Source organism: Gallus gallus, chromosome 2 (genome assembly GCF_016699485.2).
Source record: "Gallus gallus isolate bGalGal1 chromosome 2, bGalGal1.mat.broiler.GRCg7b, whole genome shotgun sequence".
In the NCBI taxonomy this organism is placed as follows: domain Eukaryota; kingdom Metazoa; phylum Chordata; class Aves; order Galliformes; family Phasianidae; genus Gallus; species Gallus gallus.
Genome location: NC_052533.1, coordinates 48,723,514 through 48,735,894, shown reverse-complemented (window position 1 = coordinate 48,735,894; position 12,381 = coordinate 48,723,514). Strand labels below are relative to the sequence as shown.

At 40.5% G+C, this 12,381-nt stretch overlaps 1 protein-coding gene across 2 annotated transcripts in view; it reads left to right on the top strand.

Moving 5' to 3' along the window:
• Positions 1–12,381, top strand: part of ITGA9 (integrin subunit alpha 9) — a 222,841-nt gene that overhangs the window by 113,566 nt on the left and 96,894 nt on the right. For both annotated transcript variants that reach the window (NM_001012858.2, XM_040683149.2), the window contains exon 17: positions 3,116–3,192. In NM_001012858.2, the coding sequence (NP_001012876.2) occupies positions 3,116–3,192 (77 nt within the window). The remainder of the gene's footprint in view (positions 1–3,115; positions 3,193–12,381) is intronic.

Sequence of the window (12,381 nt, the reverse complement as noted above, 5' to 3'; positions counted from 1 at the left end):
GTTGGGTTCTGTGTAGCGGAGGAGAATACAGGGAAGAATCACTGGATTTGCTCTGTGCTGTGCTGTGATTGCAGGAAGGCTGACAGACTTGCTGTGCACACAAATAGCTTTAGCTCTATGTTTTCCAGTAAAGTCATATCGTAGAAGCATTGATATTATTCAGCTTGTGATGCTGAGCACACATACACCTTTTTGGCTCTTGGAAATGGCAGACAGAAGTTTGAGGACATCCAGATAAGAGATGCAGCTGTGTTTCTCATTCAGGACAATTTCTGTGAGCTTTTCACAACCTTCCCACCGAACATAAAAATCTTCTTGAACATGAATCTTATGTAAAGAATCTTCCTGACTATCTTTGCTGATCTGTGGAATACTTGGTACAGTTAAAGTGGAATCCAGTAAGAATCACTTGAGTTTGAACTTCTGTAAAACCACTGTTCCTCTTCACCTTGGGTAACAGCAAATACAGAAATTATGAAGTGTTTCTATTGCTGAATGGATTTATTTCCTTCTGCTTCCCTCTTTCCAGTTCTGAATAATATGTATGAAAGTTGATTATCTTATTCAGCATTTTGAATATGTGAAAACCTCAGTAAATCCCTAAAATTGTTATTTTAAAGCCAAAGCCACTTTAAAAATTATTTAGAGCTAAAATAGTGATTGTACTGTACTGTACTGTACAATCTGTACTGTACTGTAGTAGTGCTTATGCGTATCCTAACTCCAGATTCCTGCTCCAACAGTGTGCAGTGTTGAGTTAGGTATAGTTTCTGGTCCGAAGAGATCACAGTACAAACAGAGCAACTAAGAGTACAGTAACTGAATATATAATCATTGTTTGCAAATATTATGATAACTTAATGTGTTTACCCCTTAATTCTTTAGGAAGCATTTAAGCAGGCAGGAATTAGTCATCTAGAATGGTAGAAGAAACAACAGACTGGGGAATGAAAGGCTCAAGTTAGCAGAGAAAGAAAGTGGAGGAAACAGAATGAGGAGCTACCGGGCTGAGGCTCTAGCAGGCACACAAAATCAAGAGGTGGAATACAGACATAACAAAATCTATTCAAGCCAGGGAAATGCTGCAGAATGGTAATATAATCCAGAGATATCATTAGCTTCTGATGGAGGCTGAACAAGCAATAGCTGCCTGGCTGGGTCCTAGTGGCTGAATGGACTGTAGATCTTTTCACCCCATCTCCCCAAACCAGAATTAGTTCAAGATTTTCCATAGAAGCAGAGAATTCACTGCTACACATTTACAAAACTCATCCTTGTTTCTTTCTATCATCACAGTGCTATATAGGAACTTGAGTTTTATGACATAAGATATACCTGATGTTTTGCAGAGTAGCTTGCTGTCCAGTGCATGGCGTGTTGGAAGAGATACATGCTCACTGGTTTTAGAAAAATGAGATATTTGTTCATTGTTTCTGAAAAAGCACAACTATAGATTTAGTAATAAAATTCCAAGATTATTAGGTAGTTACTTAAATATATTTACAGTACTTGGTTCTTTTAAAAGTGCAGATCATATCTGTGATCACTCTGTTCTGTTTGCCAAGATTTCTGCAGTGCAATTAGGGAATCTGTCAGGCAAGAATATTTTTACAGTTTATTTTTCTTTGTCCTCTGAAGGTCAAAAAGTGTTTCCTATATATAGATACTACAATTGTTGAGGATTAGTTCTGAGGACTTTGAAACTGCGCCTCTGAAATATGCCATATTTTGAGAGGGGTACTTTGAGTCAGTTCCTGGCCCAGGGCTATTGGAATTCTTGTTCTCTGACCCCAGATAAAGTCTTTATTAAGGAGGAAGAATAAATTCAGCCCTTGTGTTTAAATGATCACTAATTTCCATTTCTGAGGTTTTGAGAAAGTGAAAGATGGGAAAGTAAAATGAAAGGACAGAGTAAATCACCCCAAATGTACTGGCCCCTCCCAACTTTCTTTGTTCTGTTTGCCATTTAGTATAACCTACCGAGTAGTTTGATATCTTCCAGTCCAACACTAACTGCCTTCATAAAGGTTCACACCTATTTGGATAACTCCAACCATACAGTAGAAGGAGAGCAGGCTGCATCCTTAGACAAAGTCTTCCTGGGAGAACAAGGACTAAAAAATCTTTATGCTGTCCAGCCTTAAGATTCAAAGACTTTCTCCAGTACTGATCTAGTTGGGCAGAGATTGTCAAACACATATTACCTCCATCTTTTTTTCCACGAGTCTGACCATTGTCTATGTCATGCATAAACTTGCTGTCTCTTTGCATTTATGTTTGAAATGTATTTACTGTATTGATATATTGAAATGTATTTATAAGCCAAAGCCTGTAGATAGGAATATTCATATTAAAGGAAGAAACCAATTGAGTCTCAGGTTTCCTAGCTAAACAGTATTCGCAATGCTCATTTAAGGTATTTGTCCCTTAAATGCTTGCTAAACTGAAGAGCATTACATATTGGACAGAATGAATCCACCAGCCTATAAGGTCTGCTCAACTGTTCACGAAGATATCACTCTGTTCTGAGCAGCATGGGAAAATAACCATGATCTTGACAGCATTTGGGTTTCTTGGATGCTAGGAGCATGCTCCCATTCTTTAATTTCACTAACTAGTGGCTGCCTTACTTAACCATGGCAAACTGCTGTAGATTGATCCCAGGGTATTGCTGGTATGTAGCAGTCTGTATTTTTTTGTTGCTTGCAGGATAGCAGAAAAAAATTGCAACACGATCTTAAAACATATAAATCCTTATCTTTAATGTAGGCCAGTGGATGTTTGAATTACTTCCTTTCTTCCTTTCTGGGACCAAAAATAGTTTCATCGATAGTTTATATATTGTTTCATTTTGATGCATATCTTTTGGAAAGAGAAAACACGGTGCCAGGAGTTCCTCTTTTCCTTTGGACCTTCTTTTTCAACTGGAAGAGAAGGGAAGCAGTTCTGATAAATATGAGATTTAGCTCTCCTTGACTTTCATTGGCGCTCACACTGTATGTTCCTGTATCACAGATTTTGGTGGGTTTTGAGTTCATCCAAACATGTTGCTTCTTTGTTGATGTTTCAATCTTATTCTTTTCAAGCTGTAACAGTTCTTTTCTGTTTTCCGCAGACTGTTTTTGAGAGGAATTGTCAATCTGATGACTGTGCTGCTGATCTGAAACTTCAGGGCAAATTACTGCTATCGAGGTGAGCCGGTGAACTTTTTTCATTTTGTTCTTTCTTACATGCTGGTACATCATTTGTTTTATGTAAGATGTATTCAAAAATCAAAGTAGAAATGCAGACATCTTATTCCAGACTAGGATGTTGATGATGATATCATGTCTAGTGCAGTAAGTGTACACAGAATCAGAACTATGGTACTGGGCTAGGTGCATGCACAGAGCAAGACCTGTTCTCAAAGAGTTTGCAGTTGCAATAGACAAAACCAGTGATAGCAGAGTGGAGAGGGACAGGGAAGGTTAATTCTGCCCAAATAAAATAGCAACATGGACCATGTCATTTTTAAAAGATGATAAAATACTGTTTGTGACATGGTAGAAGTAATCTGCATGCAGAAAAGCATTTTTGTTTAGAAAAAGTCTCATAGAATGTTTAAAAAATATATCTTTTAGGATGTGATTTTTTCTCCCTTTAATTTCTGAGCTTCAGCTTGTATCTTTCTCTTTAAATTCTGCTCCTGTCTGTCTTTTTGTTAGTAACTTGGAGGTGTCTGATTTCACTGTCTTCTGGGATAATAAACCTAGTCAAACAGACCAGAGGTAAAATTTATGTTCTGTCCCCTGAGACTGGTGATCCTAGGAAAACGCTTATTGTTTTGCCAGGACACGGTTATTCAATTTCTGGATAAACCAGGCTAAAGGTGAACTACATGCACCATTTCTGTTTCCTTCCCAGCTTTTTAGCACATTTTTAGAAATGGGAAATGCTGATGTAAGTTATTTAATTGTGTACCAGAGGTTTTACTGTTCACAGATGCTTGCTTTGCTTCAGGTCAGGAAAGAGAGGGGAAGAAACTCTGGTTGTTTGGAAAAAAAAAAAAGTAATAGGAGGTGCACACATTATGAAAACGTACAGCATGCTGTAACTGGAGTTGGAGAAGAAACTGAACCAAAATCAAATCTATGAAGTTATGGACTTAGCCAGACACGACTGAAGTCCACAGGAATGTTTTGGGGGATTGGCTGGGAGCAAGGGTAGGTCTCAGGTTGCAGAGTACACGCTTTATCTGTGGTTAGTCTGGGTTTTTGACCTTTCATTAGGTCTTAGTGGTGAGAAAAATGTGTTTAGAGTAGAGTTGGAAACCTGTGTACTGGGGAAGCAAGTGAGGGGGTTTGTCCTGCAATTGATGAATAATCAATAAAAAGCACATTATAAAAACTTGTCAGCCACTGTGTGGTAATCACTGCAGTAAGAGCTGTACTGCTGACTGGAGTATCAGACTGTTTACTTTTATGGCTGTTATTTATGTTATCCTGACAATATAAAAGCCACAACTGTCAAAAAAGCTGAGGAATTCAAATGCAGCGTCTATGATCGTATAGCAAAATGTTGAACAAGCACTCTCAAGCTGACTTTGTTCAGTGACATTCTGAAGTTCTGTTTGAAGTAAACAGGATGTCATAAAATCTATCATGTCCACGCAGAATGGGTTCTCCTTAGGTAAAGAGCTGTATAAACTCCAGCTGTTAAGAATCATAACACAGTGAGTATCTCTGAAGAAAACAGATTTTTTTTTATTGTCTGTAAAAATTCAAAAGCATGTGTAGATTCTGATAGTAGAGGACCGGTCCTCTTGAAGAATGTGCTCATCTTTTCAGCTGCATATATCTCATGCTAAAGACCTCTCTCAGACTTTTTTCAAGTATTTTGTGTTTATGTTAATTCTATGTAAAAAGGTTTGTTTTATTTGTTTGTATGTTTTTGGAAGAGCATAAAAGGTGAGTCTTAATATTTGCAGCTGGGAATTAAATGAGTGACTTAATTATTAGCAAAATTTTCACAATGCCTTTGTTTACACAGTTGTGTCTAGCTGAAATTGGTAGACTTTAGTAGTAAAAAGAATGTAGCTAAAAGGCACAGAGATACTCCAGTAGATTGAGATAAACAGAATGTTTATGGGAAGATAGTATGTGCAGTGTGTCAGGTATACAGCAGCTCTTTGAGGGTGTTGCTGGACACGTGGATAGAGTGATCCGGTTGAGATCACCTACCTGGCCTTCAAAAAACTTTCATTAGGATTTATCACCAAAGGTTCATAAAGAAAGTAAGTTGCCCATGCTAAGAGGAATGGTGGCTAAGTGTTACGACCTAATTAAAAAATAGTCAGCAAAGGGAAACTATAAACAGTCTGTTTTCCTGGTGGGGAGCTTCCACAAGTGCTTGAGTTGTGGCCAGTGGTATTCATGCTGCTCATAAATGATTGGGGAAATCTGCTAAAAATGAGCAGCAAGGTGATAAAGTTTGCTAACCATACTGAGCTCTTTGGGGTAATGAAAGAACAAGCAAATGAGGAATGTTTTTAAACAACCTATGGTTAATCTGGAGTTTGCTGTTGAGGGTATTGTAGAAGTTGAGAATTTAAATGGTAGAGATGTCTAATTTGAATGCTGGAAGTTGCAGAAATATATCAGGAGAATAACGTGATATGCTGTCATTATTTTTTAGGCCTCTGCTTTAGATATGGTTGGATATAGGGTTCTCTGGTGGATGGACTGACTTATTCTGGCTATTCTCACAATTTTTTTCATTAATTTGTAACATGTTTGAGCCAAAAGCTGTACAGAATGCTATGTACTGTAAGGCGTAGTTTTATCCATCCCTGTATATCACAAGCTTTCAAATGCATGCTATTTAGAGCATTTGAGCTCACATTACATTATCATCAAGAGATCTGCTTGCTTAGGTCACACTCGGGAATTCAGTAACTACACAAGCTCCGCCGATTTCCAGTTCACCTGGGATATATTTCAATCACTAGACTTACCCAATTGATTAGGATTGCATATGGCTTTGGAGATACTGTGCCAGCATACTGAATGACTAATGCTGATCTAATGTGGCATATTTTGGGATACTCCTTCTCTCCCTAAAATTTAACTGGCCACCTCAAATGGGGGCCACTGCACTCTGAGAAATAACAAGTAGCATGACCCGGTAACAACCTAATATATGCCTCTTATCCAAAGTGATCAAACCAAGCAGATTACATGTATAAGTTAGAAACTGCTGTTCTGACCAGATATGGTTGGGTTTGCCTCATAATTTCCTGTTGTTTCTTGTTGGAGCTGTTGCAAGTGGAAACTGTGCTGCCGGGTGAGCTGAAATCCTTCCCTGTGCTGCTGGTAGTGGGGAGGAGAGGAGCAAAGGGCATCAGAGTGGAAAATAATAAAAACCCCTATCTAAAAACTCTAGTGATGATTTGGGTGGGTGATGAGCTAATGATTCCAATGTTTTGTGTTTTTTAAAATAATTTTATTAGTGAAAATTGTCTTTGGAGATGTGAACTGAAGGCTGACGTTCCATGCTGCACAGAAATAAAGATGAGCTCATAGAATTTATTTATTTTGAGTAGAAAAGGGCATGTTTTCAGTTATCACAGGGATCCTATTAAGGCTCGATTTCAGTTTACAGATGGATCTCTTTAGGGCTCATCCTCTTTCATTAGCATATGTTTGTATATGAACCCACCACAACTCATTGTAAGTATTGTGGGATGATGTAACCAGACTCTTCTTGCTTGTGGCAGATGACATGAGGGGCAAGTCATAGAGTGCGGTTTGGCAGGCTCAGACTGAAAATGCAAAAAACTTCCTTGCATGGGTGGTTCGTGCTGTACTGGGTAGAGGTGTGTAGAGATAGTAGATTCTGGCATTCTGGATTCCAGGACTTGGAGAGTCCCAGCTGGCAATAGTCCCATGTCAAGGAGCAGGATGGCTGCTATGGCCTTGAGATCAGTTCCAACCCAGTGTTCTATGGCGTTCTGACTCGCATCAAGGTAAATCTCTGTAACCTGATCAATACTGCCTCAACAAAGAAAATCCCCTCACCAACATGGAAACAGCTGCCTAGGATGGTTGTGGTGTCATCCAGTGCCAACGCTGGAAACCCACCTTTGGGGCTCCTCACCTCTCATTGATGCCACCTCTGCCAGCAAGAACATAGACCATGAGCAGATATTAATAGTGAAGGCTAGACCTGACAAAACAAACTGGGGATTTCTAAGGCTGACACAGTGAGGAGGCATATGGAACTGCCATGACCATGCTTCCTAGTGTTTCCATGAATGGTCTTTTTAGTGGTTGACCTGAATTGTTAATATTGTTAGCCTAAAACTACAGATCACAGCATAAGAGTAGCGACAAAAGAGCCACAGGTTGTGCTGGGGTTTTGGTGAAGGCAGTGCTGGGAGAAATTGAGGGAGCAGAAGGCAGGTGTTTCATCTTTGCAGTCTTGACTGTTTTCAAATCCATTCTTTTTGAAGTATAAACATGAGGTTTTGGCACCATAGAGCAGAAAGGCTACCTTCTTGCCTCCCCTTCAAAGAACCTCTGGTGTTAAATCTTGTAACTGTCATAGGAAATGGCAAAATCTGGCCCTACCCATGCTGTAATACCCCACTGAGAAGAGGAGGTTTAAAAAGGAAGAGACTTAAAAGAGTCTTAACATAAATAAGGTATTTATATATAGGATAACAATACCATCTGAAACAATAAACCATAGGAGAAATAGGAATGGAATATTTTGCGGCAAGTTATGTTTTTATGTCAACAGCCTTTTGGGACAGCAGGAAACCAGTTCTCTTTGCTAGTAATTCACTACTAAAATGCAAAATGCAATCAAAGAGTGTTCTGTTGGCTATTATTTTCAAATATATTGTTTAATATTATGACTATATTTATTACATATCATACTTGACTTGAATGTCTCACTCTGTTTTCACAGCACAGCAGATGTCTTCTCCATCAGGCTTCTGTAGCAAATACCATGTTTTTATTGAGATTGTCCATAGCTACTTGTTTAGAATCTGAACTGCATCTGTTTCCTCAAGATATGTTGGGGAAAACTATGAAATGTGTGTTTTGTGAAGGATTAGGCTTCTCTTGCCTTTAAAATCTGCTAATCTGTTCCTCTGGTTCTTTATATGAGAGGCAAGCAGTCTGGTCTTTTAAGACTTAAGAACCTAAAAGGGCTGAGAGAACAGAGTTCATGTGGACACAAATCTGTTTTTGCTCTAGTGCCTCATTTGTGCACAGATAACTACAGAGGTAATAGCAGTTTTCAAAACCTGTTTATACCTCAATGGGAACCGAGTAAAAATCATGGAGAAGACATCCAAGTGACAGTAAGGTTGTTTGGAAAAACAGACTTTCTTCCAGCTATAATAAACCAGCTAAAAGAACAGAGCAGAATGGGTGGTGGCTTCCCTGCTAAATGCAGCTAGTGAAGAAATCCTGTTTTAATGTGTAAATACACTGACAGCTCACATGCTGCAATGTATAGAGCAGCTTTACCAAAAACAAACAGCACCAGAAGATGTTGCAGCATGTTAGGTAGCTGTTGCGTTCCAGCCTGAGCTGAGAGCGTGATATGTAAATTAAGGTTGTAGGGATGGTTCAGTAAGCCTCCTTGGATGGAAAAAGATGTAATAAATATTGCTATTGCTGAGCAGGTTCCAGGAGAAAGCCTGTCTTCCACATATTTGTGTGATGTGAGGTTGTCCTCATCTGTCATTAAAACAGCTTTACTCACCCATTGGAACTCTTATGTTTGGAATATGCAGTTTTTTTTTTAACACATTGGCTTTAGAATTTCTTTAGATGTTCTAAATCACTTATTAGATTCCAATTTACCTTATTTCCCTACAGTCTGGTTGGAATTCATATCTGTACTTCTGCAAACTGTTTATTTTGGAAAAGTCAAATTGGAAGTAAAAGCTGTTGAAAGCCGAAGAGGCAACAGGTGCATTTGCAGAGATTTTCAAGGTTTTGCAAATTGGTTTTATTTTGCATTGGAGTGAAAGCTTTTTCGTGTGCAATGGAATTTTGGGGAAATGTCCTTTTCCAGTTGAAAGGTCAGGCTTTTGATTTGGGCCATCTCTGCTTCTGCCAGTCCCCCTGGAATTAGCCAGAGGAGAGACAAAAACTCAATCTGTCAAAAATTTCATCTAGCTTGAATTGTTTCCATTTTAATAAAATAATGATTTATGAAGAAAAGATATTTTCCAGATATCTTCTGGTTAGCTCCATAGAAGCTTATTTTTTCCCTTTCAAGTAAATTCCTTCTGTGACTTCCTAAAATATTAACATGTTTTCTGCCAGTACTCCTTTTGTTTATGTGATATGCTCTATCTATCTTGTGCATGTCTCTGCTTGAGTGATCTTCTCAGATGTAACCTCAAAGTGTACATAGCCCAGACCTCACTGAAGACACCTGCATCACTGTTTAAAGCATTGTTGGATGAGATCTCCTGGGAAGCTGTCCTTGGAGACAAAGGAGTGGAAGAAAATGACTACTCTTCAAGAATGCCTTTCTGGCAGCACAAGAGCTCTCTCTTCCTCAGAATAAGAAAGTGGGCAGGGAAGGCAGGAAATCAGCACGGCTTGGCAAGGACCTGCTGGTCAAACTGAAGGGAAAGGAAGAGACTATATCAGCTGTGGAATCACAGAATCACGGAATATCAGGGATTGGAAGGGACCTTGAAAGATCGTCTAGTCTAATCCCCCCTGCCAGAGCAGGAACACCAAGATTAGTCACACCAGAAATGCATCCAGGTGGGTTTTGAATGTCTCCAGAGAAGGAGACCCCACAGCATCTCTGGGCAACCTGTTTCAGTGTTCTTTTATCCTCACCATGAAGAAGATTTTCTAGTGTTTATGTGGAACTTCCTATGTTTCAGCTTGTACCCACTGCACCTTGTCCTGTCATTGGATGTCACTGTCAGGAAACAAGGGTGTGTCACCTGGGGAGGATATGGGGATGCTGTCTGGACTTGCAGAGGGGAGATTAGGAAAGTCAGGGTGCAGAAGGAACTGAACTTGGTGAGGTATGTTAGAAAAAACAAGAAGGGATTCTATAGTTACATTGGCCAGAAGAGGCAGGCCAAAGAGAGTGTACCTCCTTTGGTAAATGAACTGACTATGATAGATACGGAGAAGGCTGGGGTACTGAGTTTTTTGCCTCGATCTTCACTGGCAGCTAGGATTCTTATATTTCTCATGTCCCTGAAGTTTGTACCCCTGTGCCTCTAGGTGGGAACTGGAGGAGTAAATCTCCCACCACTGTAAGGGCAGGGCAAGTCTGAGACTGCTTCGTGAGGCTGAATGTATACACATCTATGGGGCTGGATGACATGCATCCCAGGGTCCTAAAGGAGCTGGCTGATGTGGTTGCTGAGCCACTCTCCATCATATTTGAAAAGTCATGGCTGTCGGGCGAAGTCCCCAGGGACTGGAAAAAAGGAAACTTCACTCGCATTTACAAGAAAGGGAGGAAGGGGGACCTGGGGTACTACAGGCTAGTGAGCCTCACTACTGTGCCTAGGAAGATCATGGAGCACATCCTCCTAGAAGACATGTTAAGGCACATGAGGGATGAGCAGGTCATCTGAGACAGCCAGCATGGCTTCACCAAGGGAAGGTTGTTCCTAACCAATCTGGTGGCCTTCAGTGATGGAGTGACGATGTTGGTGGACAAAGGAAAGGTGACCGATGTCATCTACCTGGACTTAGGCAAGGCCTTTGATGTGATCCCCTATCACATCCTTATCTCTAAATTGGAGATAAATGGATTTGAGGGGTGGACTATTCAGTGGATAAGGAATTTGTTGGCAGGACGTAGACAGAGGGTTGTGTTGAATGACGCTACGTCCAGGTGGAGGCCAGTGACAATAGGTGTCCCTCAGGGGTCTGTCTTGGGACCAGTGCTCTTCAACATCTTCATCAATGACATCGATGACAGGCTCAAGTACACCCTCAGCAAGTTTGGCGATAAAGCCAAGCTGAGTGGTGTGGTTGACACGTTAATAGGAAGGTATGCTGTCCAGGGGGACGTCAGCAAACTCAAAAGGTGGGCCCTTGTGAACCTAATGAGGTTCAACATAGCGAAGTGCAAGCTTTTGCACTTGGTTTGGAGTAATCCCAGATACATATACAAACTGGGAGAAGAACTCCTGGAGAGTAGCCCTGTGGACCTGAGGGTCCTTGCGGATGAACAACTGAACATGAGCCAGCAGTGTGTTCTTGCAGCTTGGAAGGCCAGTGGTATCCTGGGCTTCATCAGAAGAGGGATGGTCAACAGGGACAGGGAGGTGATTGTTCCTCTCTCCTCTGCCCTCGTGAGGCCCCATCTGGAGTACTGCATCAAGGTCTGAGGCCCCCAGTACAGGAAAGATGTGGGGCTGTTGAAAATGGTCCAGAGGAGAGCCATGTAGATAATCAGAGGGCTAGAGCACCTCTTCTATGAAGGCAGACTGTGGGAGCTGGGTTTGTTCATCCTGGAGAAGAGAAGGCTGTGAGGAGACCTCATTGCAGCCTTCCAGTATCTAAAGGTATTATAAAAAGGAGGGGAATCAACTTTTTATTTGGGTAAATAGTGATAGAACAAGAGGGAATGGTTTTAAATTCAAGGAGGGAAGGTTTAGATTGGATGTCAGGGGGAAGTTCTTCACAGAGAGAGTGGCGAAGTGCTGGAACAGGCTGTCCTGGGCAGCCTGGTCTAGTACCAGATCTGGAGGTTGGTGGCCTACCTGTGGCAGGGGGGTTTGAACCTGATGTATCTTGGGGTCCCTTCCAACCCAAGCTATCCTGTGGTTCTATGATCACTACCCTGTCAGCTTACTGAGCTTTGGAACAAATCCAAAGTTTATAAGCATAAAGATGATTTGTATTAGTGAATAAAGAATAATTTCATATAAGTAACTAGTTATGCAACTGATAGAGGCATGTGGTTGTTTTGCAAATACTATGTGTGGACACAGCGAAGAGTATTTTTGTGAACTTATTAAAATCATAGGTCCTCCTTATGGTTTACTAGACACATGATCAGACTCTAAGCACCTAGATTTAAAGAATGAATCTCAGCAATTTCATATTGACTTGTTGGATTTTTGCAGAACCTGAACTGAAGGAATCCAGAAGCTGTAGAAAAAAGCATATATTATGACAGCTTTGTCCAATTTGCTTTTCACCAGCATAAGATGTAACAGCATAGACCATAGCTGAGTGCAGAAACAATGCAGATAGTCAGTGCCTTCTGAAGGAAGGAGCAGTAACATCAAATTCTGATCAGAAAGATTAAAGCTGCTCAAGTGTATCTCATGAATATAGTAGACTTCCAAGATTTTTTTTTAAAGGTTTTCTCAGGTCATAGGCTTTG